Source organism: Drosophila miranda, assembly GCF_003369915.1.
Source record: "Drosophila miranda strain MSH22 chromosome Y unlocalized genomic scaffold, D.miranda_PacBio2.1 Contig_Y2_pilon, whole genome shotgun sequence".
Classification (NCBI taxonomy): Eukaryota; Metazoa; Arthropoda; class Insecta; order Diptera; family Drosophilidae; genus Drosophila; species Drosophila miranda.
Genome location: NW_022881614.1, coordinates 18,645,489 through 18,671,647, shown reverse-complemented (window position 1 = coordinate 18,671,647; position 26,159 = coordinate 18,645,489). Strand labels below are relative to the sequence as shown.

The window sequence follows — 26,159 nt, the reverse complement described above, 5'->3', positions numbered from 1 at the left end:
CAAGACAACAGTAATTTTGAAAACCCTCATGTAGTATACGAATGTAATAAACTTTAATATTTATGTACATATGTATGTACATAAGATATTTTATAATTGAATTAGAAAATTTATGGGTATTGTCCATGAGAGTATTCAAGGTGCGACCGGCATCTAAATTTGTACTTTGCAGATTCCCGTCGGAAAGCGCGCGATTGACAATTGATTTGAAATATGTGTAAAACCAATTCCATTTATATTTATGCATATTTATTTAAGTATATATATATATTTTCTTATATTGTATATTTAGATACATCATTGTTTTAGTTATAATAAACAAAAAAGTCGACAACCGACGGCGTTTGCATAATTTTTATAATTTATAATAAACCTGTTTAAAATAAGAAAATACATGTGTAATTATATTATTGTAATATTTTATATTTTGTGGTATAAATCAAACAAATAACAGCTTTTATTTCATTTCCCGCGCCCCTGGTGTACCATACCCCCACCCCCTGTCCATTCTTCATTTATTTTGTGGCGGTAGGTCAGTCCATCAAAAGACCCAAAACAAGAACCAAACTCAAATTTCAGTTCTAGCGGCCAGCAATACTAAACACACACACGCAAAGTACGTGAGAATGCATGTGCACCCATACACTAAAACATGCTGGTGGCAAAACAGAACCAGACCTGATAGAGTTCAAAAAATCTGAAAAAGCATGCAATCACATATTTTTGTCGAAACATATTGCGTGTGTACTAACACATGCAAAGATGTTCTCTCTGCGCTCTCTCTCTCATGATGACGTCACTCTGGGGTACTGAACGCGCTAGCCAGTGTGTGACGCTTTCGTTGTATGAACTGGCACATCTATATACTGTATGGTTAGTGGTATGTATTAGTATGTAGCCAATTAAGTGAGTTAAGTTTGTTTTTTGTATCGGTATATTTTGAAATGATACGATATATTTTGGTATATACCTGATGGTGGACGGTATATTTTATCGATACATCGTATTATATATCGCCTATATGAATATATATATCTAAGTAAATAAAGGGCGGTTAAGTGGGCTAAACTCGTTTTTTCGGTATATTTAGGTCTGTTTTGGTATATATCTGAGGCTCAGACGCTCACAACGCTCACAGACGTGCATCGAAAACTTGAGTCGTAATGGGCTGTAGAAAGGTGTATGGACAACAAGAAAAAAAAAAATTGCACGTACTGCCCTCACCTCATCTTCATCTCACTTGTGAGGAAAATATACCTTGAAGACAAAATCGAATTTTTGTATATTGGGTATATTCAAGGTATATTGGGCAAAAAGGGTGGATTTTACCGTGCATGCGTTGCATTATCTGGGCCATTTTGCTTGTTGTCCATACCCCCTTTTTCCTTCCATTATGTAGCAAATGTGTAGAAAAGTAGACTCCATACTCCCATCCTCGTGTATATGTATATATATATATATATAAATATATATTTATGTACTTGTATATTGCGGGAGAATTGTTGGGGAATTGTTGCGTTGCTGTGGAAAAATGCAATTGTAAGTTTTAATAAATTGATTAACGGTTTTCCCTGATGACGTTTCGAGTAAATTAAGTGTGCGCACCGGGTTACGCGTGGAGAGAAGATTGAAAAAACATTTTTTCCTACGCAGCAGAGGCATTGACGCGCGCGTGTGTGTTGTATGTGTTTGTTGCAAGAAGCACAGTTATATTTCATGTGCTTGATTTATGCAATAATAAAATCGGCAAATTCAGCTTATATGGATCAAAATCCGAAAGGAAAGCAGAAAAATGTGAAAAAACCAATGGGAATTTTTCAATGTTGTCAATACAGCGAGAGCGAGAAGCAGCAGCAGCGCCATCCGCAGTAGCCGTCTGCGGTAGCAGCGCTGCCAGCGTCAACGTACAAAAAGTCAAAAGCAAAAGAGGAGAATGAAATAACAGAAAAAAAGAAAAGAAAAAAAGTTGTGCCACAGCAAAGCACGAAGAAACGCGAAGCACGGGCTAAAGAAAATCGAAATAATAAAAAAAACACGCATACATATGCACGTATATGTAGCTGTTTGCGTGTAGTGAGATTCTGTGCCTGTGTGTGTAAGTGAAACGTATAAATAAAATTCAGCCAAATGCAGAAGCCAACAACAAAATGGATAACAAAACTAAACAGTTGGATTTTAAATTACTGGTAATTAAATAATGTTTACGCCCCAGCCCCCGTTTTACTCCTTCCATTTACCATATTATATACACAGAAACATAGGTACAACCGTAAATGTGTTTGTGTGACTGCCTAATTGTGTGAGAGAGAGAGAGAGAGAGAGGAGAAAAACAACGTGTAAAGGCAAAGAAGAGAGCGACAGTGAGATGGAGAGCGAGAGCCAAAGAAAGCGTGTGATAGAAGAGTAGGAGGTGGAGGACGACAGATAACAAATGAAGTGAAGTACAGTGTGCACTGGTCGTATTTTGTTGCCGCCTTTGCTTTTGTTGTAATGTTAAAAGGTCACCTCGATTAAAACAAAAAAAAAAGAGAATATGGAGTATTTGAATTTGTTTTAGCATTTTGCTTTACTCTCCAATTAGGAATGCGAAACACCTGAAGTAAACAAAGATAAGCGGCTAATGGATTTTTGAGCGGGAATTGCGGTCATCTTAAGAGCGAGATAGGGAGAGAGCTACTACAGTTAAATGAGTTGAAAGAGAAGAAGAGTGCTGTGTGGGCGCTTTCTTTCTGTGCGCTGTTTTTCTATTCCGTTTATTATTTTAAAAGCTTTAAACGCCCCCTAGCAGACTCTCCTTACCCAACCCATTCAAAATGGATGGGGGAAATCTTGCACAATTTCCACCCACCCACACATATTAAGCTTTCTGTGTGTGTGTGTGTCTGTGAACTTCCGCCGAGACTATCTCTAAACCCCCATCATACCACCCCCATCATACCACAAAACCAGACCCCAACCCATCCCCATCGCACTCCCACTATCCCATTCAAAGGCAAAACGCATACCACTCCCATTTCCCCTTCTTCTCGGCTCCCCTTTCCTCTCTCTATCCCCTTCTTCCTTTCAACGAGTGCCACATAATTTTTTTTTTTTTTCTATTTGCCTCTAAAATGAATTGTAGTTCCCCCTCTGAAATTCTCTCTATATTTTTGTGCTATGCTACTCCCCATTTTTCGACCCATTTCAATATGGTTCTTGTTGCTATTATTCACTTTTGTTTTGTTTTCCCTCTTTATATTTGAGGAAATATTTATTTTTATTTTTTATTAGTTTATAACAACGTTTAGATGGATTACACACTCATACAAAGAAACAAACTTACATTTGCATAAATACTAATACCATACAAAATACTACTAAATCCAAAAGCACATACACACACACAACACTCCATCTCGCACTCATGCATAGAAATAGAGCCCCAAGAGCAAGAGCATGATTGGATTTGTGAATGTGTGTGTGTGGTTTGTGTTGTTCCTCGTAGAAAGTATTTGTGAGAGGGGTGTGAGCGAAAAGCGGGAGGGAGTCAGTGGTAGCTCGCTCGTATGCAAGTGGAAGTGAGATGGACAACACGGTACGAATGTACGAAGCAAAGCACAAGTGAAAGAAGAAGAAGAATGGTAAACAGCATTGGACAGTGGGGCAAAATTGTTCATTTGTGTACATGTATTTCCATTGGTGGTGGAAAAATAAGTTAGGGAATTTTTTTTAATGAAGAACTAATGCACTCACTCATGAAACACATAAAATGGCATTCTCTCTGAAACTAAATTTCTCTTGAATGGCAGTTCAGCTCATGTTTTCCCTTGCAGCGTTTAATTACTTCTCTTCTCTCTCTTTAGAAACGCAATTAAAGTTTTTTATCGCTATTAATTGGGTTTACGACATGAGTGAATGCTGTCTGAAAGCCGGACGCAGGTCGATGAGGGTTAAATTAGTTATCCTTTTCTAGTTTCGAACTATGGGGCTGCACTGTGAAGCAGCAGACCAAAAGAGCGTACGCTCTGTGCCAATTTCATTAATAATACTCTTAAATTAAGGCAAGGAGGAAGACAAGAGACAGTGTAAAAGCTATTTTTAATTGATTACTAAAACTATTTGGATGCATTCCTATGTATTTGTGCTGCTCTAAAAGCTTTTGGGTCTGTGTATGAGAGGGGGGAGGAAAAGCAAAATGTATAACATACATAAATTTAGCTAAAAATGCATGCAACGTCACCTTCTTGCCCTTCCCTGTACCGCCTGCTGCCCCCATTTTGACTGTTTCTTCTATATATGTATATAATATATTATATATGTAAGTAGTATATGAATGTTTATCTGTGTGTGTGTGTGGATGTACTTACGTGTTTAGAAATATTTCGAAGATATGTAGTCAGTCCGCTTCTATTTATCTTTGGATGTTTTTTTTTAATTCCATTTAATTGCTCGTATTTACAACTTATTTTATACTTAAAGCAAACTATATTAAAGATTAGACTATGCAAGCCCAACATGTGTGGTACGGCCGTGAAGCAATGCTTCACACATGTGCAGGCTTCGTTTAGACTAACTGGACTCTTGTCTGGTGCTCAACAGCGCGCAGTTCCCTCGCTTCTTCTAGCCGCTGGCGCTGCGCTGCGAACCTGCCACACGAAAATATCGCATGCTCGGCATCCTCCTCCACGTAGTGCCCGCACCAAGAGCATTCTGCGGAGTCCGCGTGCCCGAAGCGATGAAGGTAGCTTCGGAAGCAGCCGTGACCACTGAGGAGCTGAGTCAGGTAAAAGTTGACCTGCCCGTGCTTTCGTGCCCGTGTGTTTCCTGGTAGTATGTGGACCGTTCATCCGCCAGGAATTCCAGGGGTGCTATGCCCGCGATCACGTGTGCTGCCTCGTCCGAGACCGTTCGGAAGGCACTGGTGATCCGAATCGAAGAGAGGCGGTGCGTGGCTGCCAGACCCCGTGCGTAGCTCGCTGTTCGAAGGGCCTTTGCCCAGATTGGCGCCGCATATAGCATCACCGATCTCGTGACACTCGTTAGCAGTTGTCGCCGCCATTGCTTTGGTCCTCGGGTGTTCAGCATTAGCCTCGAGAGCGCACCGTTGGTGGTCGCCGCCTTCGTGCCCATGTAGGCCAAGTGCTCCCGAAAGCAGAGACGTGTGTCCACCAGGACACCAAGGTATTTGATAGCGCGCTTAGACGAAACCAGGGTCCCTGCCACTGAGATGTTGGCCGTCTCGACTTTCTTCCGGCTGGATACCAGCACTGCCTCTGTTTTGTGGGGTGCGAGTTCGAGCCCGACCAGGTCCAGCCACTGTTGAATGCGCGCTATCGTTTGGTTGCAGGTCGTTTCCACGACGGACAGGTCTTTTGCCACCACTAGGACAGCCACATCGTCTGCAAAACCCACCATGTGTACTCCGTGGGGGAGGCTGAGTCGCAAGATGCCGTCATACATTGCGTTCCACAAAGTGGGGCCAAGCACTGAACCCTGCGGGACGCCTGCCGATACCTCGTATTCCTCCGTGCCAGCCTGCATGTCGTACAAAAGCAGCCTTCTCTCAAAGTAGCTTTGTACCATCCGCTGCAGGTACCTGGGTGTGTCGAAACTCTCCAGCGCCCTTAGGATGCAGCTCCACCTCGCCGTGTTGAACGCGTTCTTAATGTCTAGGGTGACTACTAGGCAGTACTCTTTCCCGCCGCCTTTCCACCGAGTGCCGGCAATTGCACCGGAGGCAATGTCCACCACCTTACGAACGGCGTCTATCGTGGATCGGGCCTTGCGAAAGCCTTATTGGTGCGGTAAGAGGTCGCCAGCCTCCGCGATGGAGCGTTCCAGTCGCGCGCAGACCACCTTCTCAAGCAGTTTACCCGCGGTATCTTTGGATGTGTTGGTGTGTGTGTGTGCGCTTTGGGGAACAGGTAAATGTGTTTGTATGAACCTACATACATATATAACAATTGTAAACGAACTAAATATTTCTGTGTTGCAACTAAAGATGCATAAATCAAGATGGAAAATACAGCTGACATCGCACAAAAGTCTACTATTGAATACCCTATAAGAGATTCCATTCATCCTATTTATATTGAGTTGAATGATATTCTTATCCTAAAGAAAAGTGCATCGTATTTTATTTTTGTGGTTAAGGTACATATAAATATGTACATCACATCAAGTGCACTACGTCTCTTTCTCTCACTCACACACACGCAAACAATCACTAGAGATCATTTAATAAGAACAGAAATAAAATGTAATTAAATGTGGTATTTTGATTTTCCTTTCCCATTACTCTTTCGCGCGCTCTTTCTCTCCCTCCGCTTTTCCGTTTTCTTACCACACACACAAAAAATGTGATTCCCAGCAGTACTGGGAACTAGTTCGGAGGTGGTGATATCACCACTCCCTAACAGACCAGGGGTACTTTCTTTACTAACCCTTAACAATGCTTTTCATCATTTCCATTTTTAGCCGCAATGTCCTACGACATGGGGACCAGCGACACCACATCGTTTACCCCCGAACTAGTAATATGGGTACTCGTCTAGTAGCTAGTGAAATGAGTACCCATGTAGTAGCTAGTGAAATGGGTACCCATGTAAAAGCTAGTGAAATGGGTACCCATGAAGTAGGTTATCAATCTTCATTTCATTTCATATTTAAATTTTTATTTTATTATATATTTCATTTAAGTTTTTAAATTTACTAATTACGGTCTGCTGTTCGCGGTGGTACTGTTTTTGAAAAAATGTCTTTTTGCAGCTGTAGGGCCTTCCTAATCTGGACTTCAGCTGATCCAGTCCCCGTATCTACAGTTATGGCATCTATAAATATAAAATACAGATATAATAGGCATACAAAAAAACCAAAAGCATATAAGCTTACCAATCAAAACTCTAAAGAAGTTCTTTAAATTTTTCAGTGTCACTTTCCATTTGTTTCATTTTCGTCGATTGTCTCTCCTATTTCGCGGCCTTAAACTTTTTCTATTTCACTGCACGACACTGTTTCTCCGCTAACACGATTATGTTTGGCTGCATATTGGTCTTATATTTCTTTATTGAGCCTACGCAAATGCCGTTTGCTATACATTTGCTTTGACTTACTGTTTAAAATTGAATAATTATAATCACTTGGACAGCCGCACTGACTTGCACAAACACCAAACGCAAAGAACATTCCAGCAATGAAATTACCGAAAACAGAAAAGGGAAAGGAGAAGAGCAGATCAGCATCATTTGTAGCTACCAGCTCTCTTCATTTTCCTCTCATGCTTTTTCGTTTCTTCGTCTACTGGTGAGACGTTGCATCCAAACCGAACTAGTTCGGTGGTTGGTGCGCGGTGGGTTGTAGAGTATACAGAGCAACATTTTTTGTCTCTTCTTTGAGTCGTTCGGCGTTCGTTTACCATAGGGTTAGTCCGGAAAGTACAAATGTAGGAACCAGCCAAATCAGTAGTTCGGGCATGGTCAATCGCCAACGCCAGTACTAGAGGGTTATTACTGTATGCGTATGCATGTGTGTGTGAGAGCTATCTGCAATCTAAATTTACAACTACTTTATTGACAAATAAAACGCGAGAGTTGCGGCGTTGCCACCCAGTTGCAAGTTGGATCAATGAATTTTTGTAATCATTCAATAAATACAACACAAAGGGTATTCAAAGTATTTCAGGAGTGTGTAAGTTAACACAATCGATCGAAAAAATATATAACGAGGTGGAACGTTGTGAGTTGCTGCGGACACCGCAACTCTACAGTTATACCCGATACTAAGTCAGTATGGCTCTCCTGCGGCAGACACCGCTAATATTGAACCACACGACAAAGAGTGCGTGCGAGAGAGACAGAAAATCAGTCTGAGCGTGACGTCGGGCGCTGCGTGGCCACTGCAAATTGATTTCTTGCTTTTGGCTACAAAAATGATCCGATCTGATCCAGATTCAGCAATCTGATAGATATGGTCATTATCTATGATTCTGCGTTTTTAGTTTTCTCGAATGTGCAATATTGTGGATGCAACAGATTTTCGTCTTTTGTGGGGGCGGAAGGGGGTGGGGCGAAATTCTGAGATATACGTTTTATAGTGAAATCTAACAGAAGTGCGGATACCAAATTTGGTTACTCTAGCCTTAATAGTTTCTGAGATTTTTGGATGCTCCAGATTTTCGTCCTTTGCGGGGGCGGAAGGGGGTGTGGCGAAATTTGGACACGAAACGGTCAAGGTCCGATATCACAGGAGTGTGGATACCAAATTTGGTTGCTCTGGCTCTTAAAGGTTCTGAGATCCTTGAACTCATATTTTGCAATTGACAAAACCGACCATGAAACCTGTGTGTTAGAGAGAGACAGAGCGAGAAAGAATGAAATTGTTTTCTTGATTCTGGCTATAATCATTATACGATCTGGTTCAGATTTTGCACTGTAGAAGATATGGTCATCCTCACCGATTCTGCGCTTTTGGTTTTATCGTATCTTTAAAAATGTGGATGCCACAGATTTTCGTCCTTTGTGGGGGCGGAAGTGGGCGGGGCGAAGTTTTGAAATATTTTTGTAGCAGTGACATATCACAGAAGTCTGGATCCAAAACATCGTTGCTCTAGCTCTTATAGTCTTTGAGCACTAGGCGCTGAAGGGGACGGACGGACGGACGGACGGACGGACGGACGGACGGACGGATGGACGGACGGACGGACGGACGGACGGACGGACGGACAGACGGACAGACAGACAGGGCTCAATCGACTCGGCTATTGATGCTGATCAAGAATATATATACTTTATGGGGTCGGAAACGATTCCTTCTGGACGTTACACACATCCACTTTTACCACAAATCTAATATACCCCAATACTCATTTTGAGTATCGGGTTTGGTTTGAGGTCGTTTCCACGACGGACAGGTCTTTTGCCACCACTAGGACAGCCACATCGTCTGCAAAACCCACCATGTGTACTCCGTGGGGGAGGCTGAGTCGCAAGATGCCGTCATACATTGCGTTCCACAAAGTGGGGCCAAGCACTGAACCCTGCGGGACGCCTGCCGATACCTCGTATTCCTCCGTGCCAGCCTGCGTGTCGTACAAAGCAGCCTTCTCTCAAAGTAGCTTTGTACCATCCGCTGCAGGTACCTGGGTGTGTCGAAACTCTCCAGCGCCCTTAGGATGCAGCTCCACCTCGCCGTGTTGAACGCGTTCTTAATGTCTAGGGTGACTACTAGGCAGTACTCTTTCCCGCCGCCTTTCCACCGAGTGCCGGCAATTACACCGGAGGCAATGTCCACACCTTACGAACGGCGTCTATCGTGGATCGGGCCTTGCGAAAGCCTTATTAGTGCGGTAAGAGGTCGCCAGCCTCCGCGATGGAGCGTTCCAGTCGCGCGCAGACCACCTTCTCAAGCAGTTTACCCGCGGTATCTTTGGATGTGTTGGTGTGTGTGTGTGCGCTTTGGGGAACAGGTAAATGTGTTTGTATGAACCTACATACATATATAACAATTGTAAATGAACTAAATATTTCTGTGTTGCAACTAAAGAGGCATAAATCAAGATGGAAAATACAGCTGACATCGCACAAAAGTCTACTATTGAATACCCTATAAGAGATTCCATTCATCCTATTTATATTGAGTTGAATGATATTCTTATCCTAAAGAAAAGTGCATCGTATTTTATTTTTGTGGTTAAGGTACATATAAATATGTACATCACATCAAGTGCACTACGTCTCTTTCTCTCACTCACACACACGCAAACACTCACTAGAGATCATTTAATAAGAACAGAAATAAAATGTAATTAAATGTGGTATTTTGATTTTCCTTTCCCATTACTCTTTCGCGCGCTCTTTCTCTCTCCGTTTTCTTACCACACACACAAAAAATGTGATTCCCAGCAGTACTGGGAACTAGTTCGGAGGTGGTGATATCACCACTCCCTAACAGACCAGGGGTACAGCGACACCACATCGTTTACCCCCGAACTAGTAATATGGGTACTCGTCTAGTAGCTAGTGAAATGAGTACCCATGTAGTAGCTAGTGAAATGGGTACCCATGTAGTAGCTAGTGAAATGGGTACCCATGAAGTAGGTTATCAATCTTCATTTCATTTCATATTTAAATTTTTATTTTATTATATATTTCATTTAAGTTTTTAAATTTACTAATTACGGTCTGCTGTTCGCGGTGGTACTGTTTTTGAAAAAATGTCTTTTTGCAGCTGTAGGGCCTTCCTAATCTGGACTTCAGCTGATCCAGTCCCCGTATCTACAGTTATGGCATCTATAAATATAAAATACAGATATAATAGGCATACAAAAAAACCAAAAGCATATAAGCTTACCAATCAAAACTCTAAAGAAGTTCTTTAAATTTTTCAGTGTCACTTTCCATTTGTTTCATTTCGCGGCCTTAAACTTTTTCTATTTCACTGCACGACACTGTTTCTCCGCTAACACGATTATGTTTGGCTGCATATTGGTCTTATATTTCTTTATTGAGCCTACGCAAATGCCGTTTGCTATACATTTGCTTTGACTTACTGTTTAAAATTGAATAATTATAATCACTTGGACAGCCGCACTGACTTGCACAAACGCCAAACGCAAAGAACATTCCAGCAATGAAATTACCGAAAACAGAAAAGGGAAAGGAGAAGAGCAGATCAGCATCATTTGTAGCTACCAGCTCTCTTCATTTTCCTCTCATGCTTTTTCGTTTCTTCGTCTACTGGTGAGACGTTGCATCCAAACCGAACTAGTTCGGTGGTTGGTGCGCGGTGGGTTGTAGAGTATACAGAGCAACATTTTTTGTCTCTTCTTTGAGTGGTTCGGCGTTCGTTTACCATAGGGTTAGTCCGGAAAGTACAAATGTAGGAACCAGCCAAATCAGTAGTTCGGGCATGGTCAATCGCCAACGCCAGTACTAGAGGGTTATTACTGTATGCGTATGCATGTGTGTGTGAGAGCTATCTGCAATCTAAATTTACAACTACTTTATTGACAAATAAAACGCGAGAGTTGCGGCGTTGCCACCCAGTTGCAAGTTGGATCAATGAATTTTTGTAATCATTCAATAAATACAACACAAAGGGTATTCAAAGTATTTCAGGAGTGTGTAAGTTAACACAATCGATCGAAAAAATATATAACGAGGTGGAACGTTGTGAGTTGCTGCGGACACCGCAACTCTACAGTTATACCCGATACTAAGTCAGTATGGCTCTCCTGCGGCAGACGCCGCTAATATTGAACCACACGACAAAGAGTGCGTGCGAGAGAGACAGAAAATCAGTCTGAGCGTGACGTCGGGCGCTGCGTAGCCACTGAAAATTGATTTCTTGCTTTTGGCTACAAAAATGATCCGATCTGATCCAGATTCAGCAATCTGATAGATATGGTCATTATCTATGATTCTGCGTTTTTAGTTTTCTCGAATGTGCAATATTGTGGATGCAACAGATTTTCGTCTTTTGTGGGGGCGGAAGGGGGTGGGGCGAAATTCTGAGATATACGTTTTATAGTGAAATCTAACAGAAGTGCGGATACCAAATTTGGTTACTCTAGCCTTAATAGTCTCTGAGATTTGTGGGTGCTCCAGATTTTCGTCCTTTGCGGGGGCGGAAGGGGGTGTGGCGAAATTTGGACACGAAACGGTCAAGGTCCGATATCACAGGAGTGTGGATACCAAATTTGGTTGCTCTGGCTCTTAAAGGTTCTGAGATCCTTGAACTCATATTTTGCAATTGACAAAACCGACCATGAAACCTGTGTGTTAGAGAGAGACAGAGCGAGAAAGAATGAAATTGTTTTCTTGATTCTGGCTATAATCATTATACGATCTGGTTCAGATTTTGCACTGTAAAAGATATGGTCATCCTCACCGATTCTGCGTTTTTGGTTTTATCGTATCTTTAAAAATGTGGATGCCACAGATTTTCGTCCTTTGTGGGGGCGGAAGTGGGCGGGGCGAAGTTTTGAAATATTTTTGTAGCAGTGACATATCACAGAAGTCTGGATCCAAAACATCGTTGCTCTAGCTCTTATAGTCTTTGAGCACTAGGCGCTGAAGGGCACGGACGGACGGACGGACGGATGGACGGACGGACGGACAGACAGACAGGGCTCAATCGACTCGGCTATTGATGCTGATCAAGAATATATATACTTTATGGGGTCGGAAACGATTCCTTCTGGACGTTACACACATCCACTTTTACCACAAATCTAATATACCCCAATACTCATTTTGAGTATCGGGTATAAAAACAAGATCAGCCGTTATACAGGGGATGTTGCCCAGCGACACCGGAGATTTGGGTACGCAACAATGTTGCAGAACGAGCAGTGAGCGTCGGGAGTGCTGGGAACTTACTTGTAAGAGTAGAGTAGTTCGGGGGGAGAAATTAACCGCGTCGGCCGTCGCCACGCCTATCTCAAACCGAATAAAATAAAATAAAAATTGAAAGAAATAAAATTAAAATTGGCGCCCAACTAATTCGAATCCACGGAAAAACCTGAACCAGCGGCAAAAATAAAAAACCAATACACGCAATTGAACATAAAAAAAAAAAAACAGATCCAGCAGCATCTGGAAGACAAAGAAGAAGTATGGTGCTACCATACACCATAAATTGTACACTATACACCATAAACCGTACACCATACACCACCATACACCTACCAACAAGAAGACATCAAGAAGCAGCTATACTAACATAGTATAAATCCAGCAGCATCTGGAAGACAAGGAAGACACCATACTACCATACACCATAAATTGTTCACCATACACCATAAACCGTACACCATACACCACCATACACCTACCAACAAGAAGACATCAAGAAGCAGCTATACTAACATAGTATAAATCCAGAAGCATCTGGAAGACAAAGAAGACACCATACTACCATACACCATAAATTGTACACTATACACCATAAACCGTACACCATACACCACCATACACCTACCAACAAGAAGACATCAAGAAGCAGCTATACTAACATAGTTTATGACAAAGAACATGTGAGTAGAGTGTTCATTAAAAAAAAAAAAAAACTCAAAACCCCACATAAAACACAATTTAGTCTTGCAAGTTGATTGATAGTGAAATAAATAAAAACAGGTGCATTTTTTGTTTAGGTTATGAGGGATAAGGAAGTACAAGATTTGGTAAAAGAATTTCAGAAACTAAAAGGAACAAATTATCAGGAAGACGTAATAGAGAACATAAATTTAGAAATTAATATATCAAACGAGCAGCTCAGACTCATGATAGAGGCCGCGGTTTCAAGCGCACTAGCCGTACAGGAACAGAGCTTCACTTCAAAACTACACGGTATTCAGGAGAGCTTAAATAGTGTACAAATTAACGCTCCTCAAGTGGTGGCGTACAAGGATGCAGAGATAAGAACAGACGTTGTCTGTAATTAGACTCTTGATATTATGAAATCCCTGCCCGACTTTGAGGGAAAGAATGAAACCTATGTCTCATGGAGGAAGGCTGCGCATACCGCATACAAAGTTTATGAGAAATTTGACGGTAGCTCAAAACATTATCAAGCTTTAGGAATACTGAGAAACAAAGTTAAGAACTCAGCTGATATGGTACTCTCTTCTTTCGACACTCCCCTTAATTTTAAAGCCATTATAGATCGACTAGACTTTACGTACGCAGACAAACGACCAATATACTTAATTGAACAAGAGATGTCAACGCTCCGGCAGGAAAATTTGACATTATTACAGTACTTTGACGAAGTAGAAAAGAAACTGACCCTCCTTATAAACAAAACAATTATGACTAACGAAACCACTGTAGCTTCTTCATTGAATGAGAAATACAGAGCGGACGCTCTACGAGTGTTCATCTCAGGAACAATAAGACTTTAAGTGATGTTCTATTCTCGGCAAGACCAAAAGATCTACCCTCTGCTTTGGCATTGGCTCAAGAAGTTGAGGCTAATCATGATCGATATATGTTCGCTTCAAACTACGCCCGTAGCATAGAAGAAAAAGCTCAGAGAACTGAACAAAGACAGCATGGCAGAGAGAATTTAATGACGGACACAAGGCAAAGACAACTAGGGAAACTTCCACAGTATAGGAAACAAGAATTTTTACCAAAATCAGAACAGGTCCAACCAATGGACGTGGACACATCCTCACGTTTTAGGCAGACTACTCAGTATCAACAAAATAGCGCGCCTCAGAGACAAAACCAGTGGCAAAGTCAGCAACAAAACAACCAATCGGACTACAACAACCAGGGACAAACAAACAAGAGACCGAACAATAGTAGCGCACGTTTTACGGGACCGGAACAACAAAGAATTAACCACGTAGAAGCAGAAGATACCCTACTCGATCAGGAAGAACAGGATTACCAAACTATAGCAAACGCCGAAGTTGATGGCATAGAAAACGACCTTTCAGATTATGACTAGATTAATTTTTTAGACATAACTCCTTGCTTCCGTTCATAGAAAGGACAGTAGCAGGGAGAACAATCAAATTACTCATAGATACAGGAGCTTCCAAAAACTACATAAAACCATTAAAAGAACTAAAACATATTACCCTAGTAAATAAACCCTTCCGAGTGAAGTCAATACATGGCTATAGTGGCATAGACAAAAAATGTATAATGCACCTTTTCAATACCAACTCAACATTTTTTTTACTACCAAACCTCACGACATTTGACGGTATAATTGGACTTGACCTATTAAAACAGAGTGACGTTCTACTGGACTTAAAGAATAAGAAATTAATAACAAACTTCGGTTCCGAAACAATCCAATTTTTAAAATGTGCAAACATAAGTTTCACAAATGTCGAGGAAATACAGGTCCCTGAGACTATATCCCAAAAGTTTCAGCTGATGTTAGGAAACCGAACAGGGGTTTTCGCAGACCCAAATGAAGCACTCCCATATAATACAAATATCATTGGCACTATCCGAACAGAAAATGAAGATCCAATATATTCAAAATCCGATGGGCGTTTCAGAATTCGTAAATGCAGAAACTCAAGACTTGTTGAAAGGTGGTATAATACAACCGTCTCGGTCACCATACAACAACCCCGTTTGGGTTGTAGACAAAAAAGCTACCGATGAACAGGGAAATAAAAAAAACACGTTTGGTCATAGATTTCAGGAAACTAAATTTAAAAACAACAGATGACAAATATCCCATTCCCAATATAGTTTCTATATTATCCAACTTGGGTACAGCTAAATACTTTACAACCCTAGATCTTAAATCTGGATTCCATCAGATTTTACTTGCAGAAAAAGATAGAGAAAAAACAGCTTTCTCCGTAGCAAATGGGAAGTATGAGTTCTGTAGACTCCCCTTTGGCTTGAAAAATGCACCTAGTATTTTTCAGAGGGCCATTGACGACGTGCTCAGAGAGCAAATTGGGAAAACTTGCTATGTTTATGTCGATGATGTAATCATTTTTTCCGAAAACATGGAAAGCCATGTCAAGCATATCGCATGGGTCTTAGACAAACTGTACGATGCCAATATGAGAGTTTCGCGCGAAAAATCGCACTTTTTCAAGGAGAATGTCGAATACTTAGGATTTGTCGTCTCAAGTAATGGGATAAAAACATGCCCCAATAAAGTGGAAGCGATTCGTAACTACGAACAACCAACCACTTTGTTCAACGTCAGATCATTCCTTGGACTTGCAAGTTACTATAGATGTTTTATTAAAGACTTTGCATCCATAGCTAAACCCATAAGTGACATCCTTAAGGGCGAAAATGGCATGGTAAGCGCCGGACAGTCAAAGAAAATACCAGTCAAATTAGGCGAAAGTCAGTGCGCGGCATTCAATAAACTAAAAGAGATTCTGGCATCCGAAAGCGTAATGTTACTCTATCCTGACTATAAGAAAGCATTTGACCTAACAACAGATGCTTCGTCCTTCGGTCTGGGAGCCGTCTTATCACAAGACGGGAAGCCAATTACCATGATATCAAGGACACTAAATGATAGGGAACTTAACTTTGCAACAAACGAAAGAGAGCTGCTCGCTATAGTTTAGGCTTTGAAAAACCTCAGAAACTATCTATACGGAGTAAAAAATTTAAATATTTTTACAAACCATCAGCCTCTAACGTTTGCAGTTTCTGATCGCAACCCAAACGCAAAAATAAGACGTTGGAAAGCTCTCATAGACGAGTACAATGCAAATATCTTCTACAAGCCAGGAAAAGAAAACTTCATCGCTGACGCACTATCACGACACAACATCCATACCTTAGAAGATGATGCACAGTCAGACAGGGCCACAATACACAGCGAAATATCACTTACATACACTATAGAATCAACAGACAAACCAATCAACTGTTTTCGAAACCAAATTATAATAGAGGAACATGAAGTAGCTTCAAATCGCACAACCATTTTGTTCGGTGAAAAGATCCGACATACAATATATTTCTCAAGTAGGGACTCGTTAATTAAAAAAATAAGTGACGCTGTAAAAAAAGATGTCGTAAATGCAATCCACTGCGAATTACCCATATTAGCATTCATTCAACATAAATTAATAGAAACATTTCCAACAACAATATTCCGATACACAAAACATATAGTAAATGACATTTTGGACAAGAACAAACAAAAAGAAATAGTTATTACAGAACACAATAGAGCCCATAGGGCGGCACAGGAGAATGTAAAACAAATTTTACAAGACTATTTTTTCCCGAAAATGACCAAATTAGCAGTCGAGGTTGTTGCAAATTGCAAAATTTGTCAAACGGCCAAGTACAACCGACACCCACAAAAACAAATACTTGGGGAAACACCCATACCCTCGTATGTGGGCGAAATGCTACATATCGACGTATATTCAACCGATAAAAAATATTTCCTCACATGCATAGACAAGCTTTCAAAATTTGCAGTTGTCCAACCCATCGCTTCAAGAACAATAGTTGACATACAATCAGCAATTTTAAAACTTATCAATTTTTACTGGAACACCAAGACGATCTATTCCGATAACGAACCTTCCATAAAGTCCGAGACAATAAAATCATTATTAAGTAACCAATATAACATTCAAATTATAAATGCTCCACCACTTCATAGTACTTCCAATGGACAAGTCGAAAGATTCCATAGCACCCTTAATGACATTGCGAGATGTTTAACAGCCCAAAGGAAGCTTACAAATACTGTGGAAACGATACTTCAAGCAACTATTGAATACAATAACACAGTTCACTCCGTAACGAAGAAACGTCCGGTCGATGTAATTCACTCGTCCTCCCCTGAACTTGAGGTGGAAATCAGGAATAGAGTTCATAAAGCACAACAACTCCAAATGAAAAAACTGAATGAAGTAAGACATGATAGACAGTTTCAAGTAGGTGACACAGTCCTTGTAAAAGCAAACAAACGATTAGGAAACAAACTGACACCTTTGTACACCGAAAATAAAATCGAGGCAGACTTGGGGACAACGGTCCTAATAAAAGGAAGGGTGGTCCACAAGGACAATTTAAGATAGACATCAGTTCATAATGAGTTCATATTCCTCTTCACTATTCAATATACAACAATAATAGAGGATGCAGAAGAGTAAAGAAACGAATTCCTACAATCGCAAGTGAGACATTACTTTCAAGAAACAGAATAATTATTTCAGAATTAAAAGCATTAATGTTATCAGTTACACTTGCAAAGATAGGAATTGTTAACCCTTCCGTATTAGACTCTCACGATTTGAGAAGAATAATTAATGAACACTCTACGAATTTAAGTATTACTGATTTAATATAGGAAGCTAAAATCAAAGTTTTATTTAATAATGAATTCTTTCCTAAGCCTTAACTAGTTTGCAAAAAAAAAAAAAAAAAAAAAAAAAAAAATATTCTGTAAGATTAATCTGTAATCACCCTGTTGAGCACAACGGCATCACAATTAACTTCGCCGAAGACGAAAAATTGCCGACGGTGGTAACCATGTTACAGCTATCGGAAACCGCGCTACCACTCTTACAACAACATTCTGTAAAAAACTTCCCTACACAACTTGTGCGCACCGGTGTCATCGCGCACTGTCCAACTCGGCCCAGCCATCTCGAACCTGTAACACGCATCGATGATGGCATAATCATCATAAACGACATAGTGGAGACAATCGATAAACAGAACTACGCGAGGAAGTCTCCAGGATCAACAGTATCCACATTCCTCGACATAACAAATCATGAAGACGTACCGAGCTTGCCGTACTTATAAAGGTTAGGTCGAGGTCGTCTTCCACTTAAGTGAAGGAGGAGTTAACACAATCGATCGAAAAAATATATAAAAACAAGATCAGCCGTTATACAGGGGATGTTGCCCAGCGACACCGGAGTTTTGGGTACGCAGCAATGTTGCAGAACGAGCAGTGAGCGTCGGGAGTGCTGGGAACTTACTTGTAAGAGTATAGTAGTTCGGGGGGAGAAATTAACCGCGTCGGCCGTCGCCACGCCTATCTCAAACCGAATAAAATAAAATAAAAATTGAAAGAAATAAAATTAAAATTTGTACCCGTCGTCGTTTGCTTTTAGCCCTGTCCACCAATTCTCCCTTTTCCGTTATTCTGTATTGTTTTCTTTCTTCTTCTCTCATACAGTGGGTGGATGGATAGTGCGAGAGGAACGTGTAGCGAGCAGAGAGCCCCACATTGTGCTTGTAACAACTACAAATCGCTGCAAAAACACATACATACCCACACATACATTTAGAGAGATAAATGCACACATACACATGCATATATAGTGGAAACATTGTGGAATGGGGGAAAAGTAGCACAAATTGTTCGCTGTTTTAATTTCTCTGTCTCCCTACCTTCGCTGTTGCTGTTTTTTGCTTCTTTATTTTTGCCATCTTCGTTGGTTTTCGTTGTGGTCGTGTGTTTGCTTTGCACTAATCGCTTGCGCGAACAGCGCAGCCGGCGTCTAACCGTTTCATTGATGACGCGAGCGCTTCTCTCTCTCTGCTACTACTTCTCCCCACTCTCCCTCTCGTGGCTTTAATGGCATTAAATTGTTTGGAAAATCATAATCTCTAATGGTATTTGATCACAGTTATTTTGGCAAGTGTAGGTTTGTGTGTGTTTAATTAAAACAAATATGGATGCTATGTTCTAATTGGGACAAAACTACTTTGAATTTATGTGGCAACTCTACAACACCACCTCACCACCCTCCTATATCTCCTCCCCCGAGTTTTGTGCTTTCCATGAAAATGGGCGGCACAGGACGGAAGTTGGTAATTTATTTCTACTATCGCAATAAGTTAGGCACAGTGGAGCGAAAACGATTCTCCTATGATACTTTTACGAAATATTAAAAACTCCAATATTCTTTGATTCTTCCAGGTGGATCAGTCACTAAATCTACTGGACAGCCTCAATACGGCATTGCGGTGCGATGCTATACAATTTTTGCTGCAGACGCTCAAGTGCAAATATCCGGACGCCTGCGACCAAGTTGTCAGGAATCTATTCAGTCACATAACCAATGATAATGGCGGAGCGCTGGCCACCCACCACGAGCTAGCGAAGAGCGAACAGCTCCATCAGCTGCTGCTGTCCACCAAGGTGAAAAAGGAGAAGCAGGAGCCGGACAGCGGTGGCGGTTTCGACGGCGCCGGGGCCGGGGCCGATGCAGAGATCAAACGGGAGCATCAAGTGGAAGAAGATGAGGAAGAGGAGGCCGGTTCTACAGATCTGAACCAGAATTTCGAGAAAATCCTTTGCAAAGAGGAGTTTCTGGGCCTCGACGACGAGGAGGAGGAGGAATTCCTCCATGATGCGGACACTGAGAATTCGTCTTCCCTGCAATTCAACGCTGGCAACCATGTGGATGCACTTGGGCCTGGTGATCCTTTGGATCTAATACAAGGCGGTGGCTCACTCCTGGTCAAACGGAAGTACGAGGCAACTTTTGGCGCCGAGGAAGATGAGGAGGATCACCTGGATGAGGATGCGGCCAGCAGCAGCCCCAATGGCAACAGCAGCGACAGTAAGCTGGTCAAGCGAATGCGAACCAACAACATGCACGTGGCTGTGGCGCTGGGGGTGGGAGTGTCGAGTGTGAGGAGGAAAGAGGAGAGATCCAGCCTAGGCGAGGGCTACGTCTTCCACGAGGACAGCCAATATACGCTGCGATATCACCACAGTACCGGGGAGTTCAGTGAGCGGGCTTTCAAGGCTCAGTTCCGTACTCTGTTGCGCCTGGCGCTGAGTCAGCACCACAAGCCCTTCCTCAAACAGTTCTATGAGAACTTTGTGGAGAATGGACGGCTGCTGGGCACCACGCCTTCGACGAGAGTGTTGAAGCACTTCCGCGACCAGCGATTGGAAGAGTGGCGGAGACAGCGGGAGCGTCGACAACTGGTCAGCCTACTGAAGCAGAATGAGATTCAGCAGCAGGAGATCAAAAAACAGCAGCAAGAGATTCAGGCGCAACAGGAGCTGCACGACGATGAGAATCGGGAGCAACAGAATCGGGAGCAGGAGCAGGAGTCGGAGCGTGAGCAGGAGCAGGAGCAAGAGCTGCCCCCACAGCTGCCTGCCATCTCTTTTGGCGACTCGGAGCTGGAATCGGAAACGGAATCACAGCTGTCGTCGGCAGCTCAAGAGATTATGAAGTTTGAAGAGTTCATTGACGACGGTGTAGGCGCAGGACGTCTTATCGATGGTCTGGAAATGGAGCCGGAGATAGATGACATGCTCGCTGGCGCCGGTAGTGCCCTGTGCAGCGTAAACAGTGCGAGCGGCCACAGTAGCAACAGCAGCAGCAGTGGGAGTGGGAATGGTAATGGGAATGGAAGCGAAGTAAGCGGGGTTGTCCTGGAGAACAATAGTCATCATTCGCATCACCTGTGAGTAGAGCTGCAGCCTGCTTCCCAGAATACTTGCTAATATGTCCCTTTCTTGCAGAAGTAGCAGCAGCAGTGCAAATCTTGTGATCAACGGCCTTACGTCAAGCAATAGCATCAACAGCAACAAAAACAACAACAACAACAACAACAATAATAATAATAACAATAATGGCAATCTCCACTGCCAGCCAATATCCCTCAACGTGCAGGGGCAGGGACAGAGTTTGGGATCAGAACAGGAGCAAATAGCACCAGGCAAGCCATCGCTTCATCTGCCCATGACCATGACCTTGGAGAGCAGAGACCTGAAGGGGAGCAGTCAGCAGGGACATATCATCATGTCGGGTGGAGGAAGCTCTGGGACCCACGCCAATGAGATTCAGCAGCTGCATCAGCATCCAAATCACTACAACTCGAGCAATAATCCCCTCTCCATGATGGGTGGCATGATGCAGCAGCAGCACGTAAACATGCAGCACCAGCAGCAGCAAATGATGCAGGGACAGTTCCCACAGCATGGCGTCTCGATGATGAACAATCGTCGGATGCCTGCACTTGTTGCCTTGTCAAATCTGGGAGACGAATCTCCGGTTTCCAGCAATGTCTGTGGCCAGATGAACTCCTCGCTAGAGCTAGACGACAATGATCTGTCGCCCGACGAGGATGACGACGAGTTGGACACCGAGCTGGATGAACTGGATGCGGCCAAGCAGCAGCTGATCGATGGCGGCAGCAGCAGCAGTACCTCTCTGCAAGCGCCACCTTCTCAGCATGGCAGCGGAAGTAGCGGCAGTGGGGGACACACGCCCGGTAGCAAAAAGGATAAGCCTATCTACAATTGCCTCTTGTGCCCGAAGTCCTATCGCAAGCGGAAATCTCTGCTGGATCACTACAAAATGCATCCAGGCTTCTGTCACGATTGCGGCCAACCCAATGGCAACACGTTAGAGGTAACCATATAACAAGATAAATATAAAGGATGAATGAGGGGGGCGGGGGTTCTGTGATTCTGTGCTGACCAATTAATAACTTTTGTATTGTTTGTTTCTCAGGAAAGAATCCATCACAACCGGACGATGCACGTAAAGGAGTTTCCGTTCGTGTGCGAGACCTGCGGCGAATCTTACTCGCGAATGCAGCAGTTTCACGCCCATGTCGATTCGCACAGCAAGAAGGATTTCAAAAGTGAGTCGGCGTGAATGTAAATTTCACCAAGTTCTCCTGAGGAGTGGAGTCACGTCCCTTGAAATGGGAATCAGCCTTATATTGAATGGAAACTATATGTGAAACTGTTGATCTAAAATTCTGTTTTTTGTTGCAGCCTTTCCGTGCGGCGAGTGCGGGCTAAAGTTTCCCCAGAAGAAGCTGCAGCAGCATTTCGAGGAGACTGGCCACAAGGCGGACGGGGCCATCTGCGAGGTTTGCGGCGAGGAGTTTACATCAAAAAATGCCCTCTACCAGCACATAATACGAGTGCATAAGCGAGACAACTTCTTCGAGTGCCACATTTGCCATAATCGCTTCACGTTGAAGGCCAACCTGGAGCGGCACGTGCAGCTGCACACCGAGGTGAAACGCACTTATGTGTGCGACATGTGCGGCTCATCCTACTACACATATCCCGCACTCAAGGAGCACTACAGCAACGCGCATGTGGATGTGTCCGAGTGCAAGTGTACGCTGTGTGGTAAGCGCTTCGGGTCGGCCAAGTCGCTGCAAAGGCATCTGCCCTCTCACTCGGAGGAGCGACCGCATTGCTGTAACTACTGCGATCAGGTGGGTTCTACGTCCAAGGATCCTTCTGAAGCTTTTTTTAATCTCTAACCCTTCGCAGACCTTCAAATGGAAGACGCATTTGGTGCGTCACAAGCAGACAATGCATGGAAATCAAACGCCGCCGCCTAAGAAGGGAAAACAGCGCTTCCCGAAAGCTAACGAAGAAGGTAATGCATCTGTTTCGCCTCGACGGGTTCTGTTCTAACTGCTTTCCTTGCTTCCTTCCTTCCTTCTTTTCGCCAGCTGAAATGGCTACTCTGCCGGATATGCCAGGTCCGCCGCCTGTGAAAGCCAGCAAAAAGTCAACGGCCGGAAAGGCAAAGTCACAGGGAGCAGCAGGCGCAGCAGGGGCTTCCTTACAGCAACAGCAGAAGGGAGCTGCAGCAACGCCCACGCCACCACCCCCAGTCTCAACGACCCCAGGATGTCTGCAGCAGGATCAATTCAATGCGGCGATGGTCAGCAGCAACAGCTCGCAGTCCTCGACGGCCTCTACGTCGCAGCACTCGGTTTCTACGAGTGAATCTCAGCAGAATTCCATCTACAATCAGAGCTTTAATGCTGAGAAACTGCCGCCAAGCCAACAAGCACCGCCGCCGCAACAGCAGCAGCCACCACCACCACCACCACCACCAAATGCTTTGCATCAGCAACTTCCAACGCCACCTCCAACACAACAACAGCAGCAGCAGCAACAGCTGCGTGCCAGCCCGGCTGATCTGCACCTGCAGCGAATGAATAGCTTCGGGCAGGAGGGGCAGTTCCACTTTGAGGCTGGCCAAGCGGCCGGAAGCTATCAGCAACACCAGCTGATCAGTCAATATCAGCAGCAACAGCAGCAGCACCTGAGGAGTCACACACCTCAGAGTCCTCATCCTGCACATCCTCCACATTCGTCGCAGGTCCAGCAGCAGCAGCAACCGCAGCACTTTAATTCCCCTCACCATATGCCGCCAATGCACCACCAGCACCAGCTGATGATGCAGCAGCAACACCGTCATAGCCAGCGCTCGCCATTGCACCACCATCCCTCAACGCAGCAGCTGCAACAGCAGCACCAGCAGCCGTCGCATTCCCCGCAGCATGCGAGACTGCAGTCGCCGCAACCTCCGCCAGTACAACAACAACAACAACAACAACAGCAGCAGCAAGAACAATTCCTGCAACAACAGACCGCAGATTCTTGGGGCAACATGAACTTTGGTAATCCGCCTAACAACCAGCAGGAGTTGAAGGATAACAAATTCTATATTGTAGACTCGACCGAGTTTCTAGGGCTTCCAATGAATGTGCCGCCTGCCCAACAGCAGCCGTCACAAACTGTGAGCAAACCGCAGCAGCAGCTGCAGCCCCCGCCACAACCACAACCACAACAGCAGCCCCAACAAGATCCAGCTCTAGATAGTGATATGATGAGCTTCCAGCATATGTGGCCAGCGCCAGGTTTCAGTCAGAGCCCTCAGCAGCAGCAGCAGCCTCAACAGCAACAACCGCAGGGACAGTCCAATCCGGGAGATCCCCACAATTACAACAACATCGGCAGCATACTCACGAATCTCATTGACAATCCCGCGACAATGGAGTACAACTTCGACTTGATCCAGCATCAGCAGCAGCCGACGGCCCAGCAGCAGCAAGCAGCGCAACAGCAACATCACAGTGCAGGAGGCTATCCAAGAGCCTTGATGAGAAGTGGCGCCGTGTATGGGGGAGCCTATGAGCAGCACATGAGCGACCAGTTGGTCAGTGAGCAGCAAAAACAAAACAACTTTCCGCCCTATCATTTGCATGGCCAGCAGGCACAACAACAGCCGCCGTTGCACCCCCACTTACTGCCCCTGGCGGCAACGCATGGCAACGTTTACGAGCGAACAGGAGTCGGGGTGGGCGTAGGCTACTCTATGCTAGGTGACGAGTCAAAGGCCGTCCTGCCTCCGATGATGGGCGGAATGATGCAGCAAATGCCCCCTCACGGACAGCAGTCAGATCTAATCTACTATCCAGTGAAAAATGATTGACAGGCGAAGCATTCGCATCCGCATCAGCAGCAAGCTCCAGCTCCAGATCCAGACCCAGCTCTAGCTCAGGAACAGCAGCAGCAGCAGCCGAGTAATCACCATCAACATCGCTGGTGGACGGAGGAACCAGCCAAGAGAGGCGATGATTTTCATTGAGGAAACCAAGAGACATTAGAAAACAGGACAGAACACGAAAGCGGATCAAGTTCGCTTAGATAGTAGGTGAATGTGAAATTATGGACGCGAATACTTGCGATGCGATTGAGAGAGAGTTGTAGATAATCCACATGATTTTTGGAATCTAGAGCAATACAATACAGATTAGAGCGACAAGTGCTCAGAATTCTAATCCGACCGGCGCTATGATACGTGTATAAATGTAATCATTTACAAGTACATAAACAAACAAAAGTAAGAGTATATATACGGATATGCATATATATATAGTATATCTACAGGCATATAAATAGTAGAACCTAAGCGAAAGAAACGCGAAAAATTTAATAAAAAAAGCTATAAATAATAACTACGTATACATATATAAATTATATGAAACATATAAACACTAATGTCTAAGTAAACTACTAACAATAACGGCAGACCACGAGCAACTTTCGAACAAATTTTATGCTTATTTAACATTTACCATACGAGTTATGAATGCATCATACAGTTGCATGTTGCATGCAACACAGACACCCACATACACACAAATACGTACGTTGATGTATAATCAAAACAATCCAAACATTATATCCATGCATACACTACACTACGATACGATACACATACTCGTACGATATCTACATATGTAATCCGGAGACACACAGAAAGACCCCCCTATATATTGTAGATGAGATTTATTTGAGCTTGGGTCGGTTCGTCGGGTCGCTGGGTCATGCATCACGAAAACCACAACATTAGTAGAAATGACGCTCATAGCGCGGGCCAAACGCCACACAAAGTTGTAACCATATCATGAGGCCCCACCACCCCCTTCCCGTATAATTAATTGTACTCTCGATAGTACTTGTTATTTTCTATTTAGTTAATGAATTGATTACGATTACACTTGTAAAGCCTTTGTATGACTAGAGCTATGTATTATGTATACCCCATAGCATTTCCCTCCCTCCACTCCAGTCCACACCAATCCACTCTACGCCACTCCAAATTAAGTTATTTTCGAGAATTTCCTTAGAGTCAAGACAGGCAGGCCCCCAAACATTTAAGTTAATCAGGATAGCGTTGTTCTTGTTTTACATATTATCCATCAGATCCAGCAACATAAGAATTGTACCATTAAGTGAAAGTTTAAAACGAAACGTTAAATGTTTAAGGATACTTTTATGCAACAGCCACAGCAAACAATTAATACAAACAGCAACCAACAGCAAAACTTCACTAAAATTAGATTTGTATTCTGTATACAAAAAAAAAAAAAAAACAACTGGCAATTAAAAGAATAAAGAAC

General features: G+C 43.3%; 1 protein-coding gene and 2 long non-coding RNA genes across 5 annotated transcripts; 1 reads left to right on the top strand and 2 right to left on the bottom strand.

The window, feature by feature from the left end:
* Nucleotides 1-1,516: 1,516 nt before the first annotated feature.
* Nucleotides 1,517-25,087, top strand: LOC108158351. Of its 3 annotated transcripts, XM_017290591.2 has the most exons (8): nucleotides 1,517-2,186; nucleotides 19,384-20,891; nucleotides 20,950-21,841; nucleotides 21,944-22,076; nucleotides 22,213-22,667; nucleotides 22,726-22,834; nucleotides 22,911-23,870; nucleotides 23,925-25,087. In XM_017290591.2, exons 1-8 carry the CDS (start codon nucleotides 2,148-2,150, stop codon nucleotides 24,683-24,685), a joined length of 4,857 nt encoding a protein of 1,618 aa, XP_017146080.2. In that variant the 5' UTR covers nucleotides 1,517-2,147; the 3' UTR covers nucleotides 24,686-25,087. The 3 variants fall into 3 exon arrangements, with proteins under 3 accessions (XP_017146080.2, XP_017146079.2, XP_017146078.2); XM_017290590.2 differs by having other exon boundaries at nucleotides 20,956-21,841; nucleotides 22,911-25,087; XM_017290589.2 differs by having other exon boundaries at nucleotides 22,911-25,087.
* On the bottom strand, nucleotides 6,739-7,379 carry LOC117192414. Its single transcript, XR_004474328.1, has 2 exons — nucleotides 6,871-7,379; nucleotides 6,739-6,809 (listed from the first exon to the last, which is right to left on the bottom strand). It is a non-coding gene; the product is annotated as an uncharacterized LOC117192414 (long non-coding RNA).
* Nucleotides 10,195-10,404, bottom strand: LOC117192415. The gene is made up of 2 exons (XR_004474329.1): nucleotides 10,327-10,404; nucleotides 10,195-10,265 (listed from the first exon to the last, which is right to left on the bottom strand). It is a non-coding gene; the product is annotated as an uncharacterized LOC117192415 (long non-coding RNA).
* Nucleotides 25,088-26,159: the final 1,072 nt, after the last annotated feature.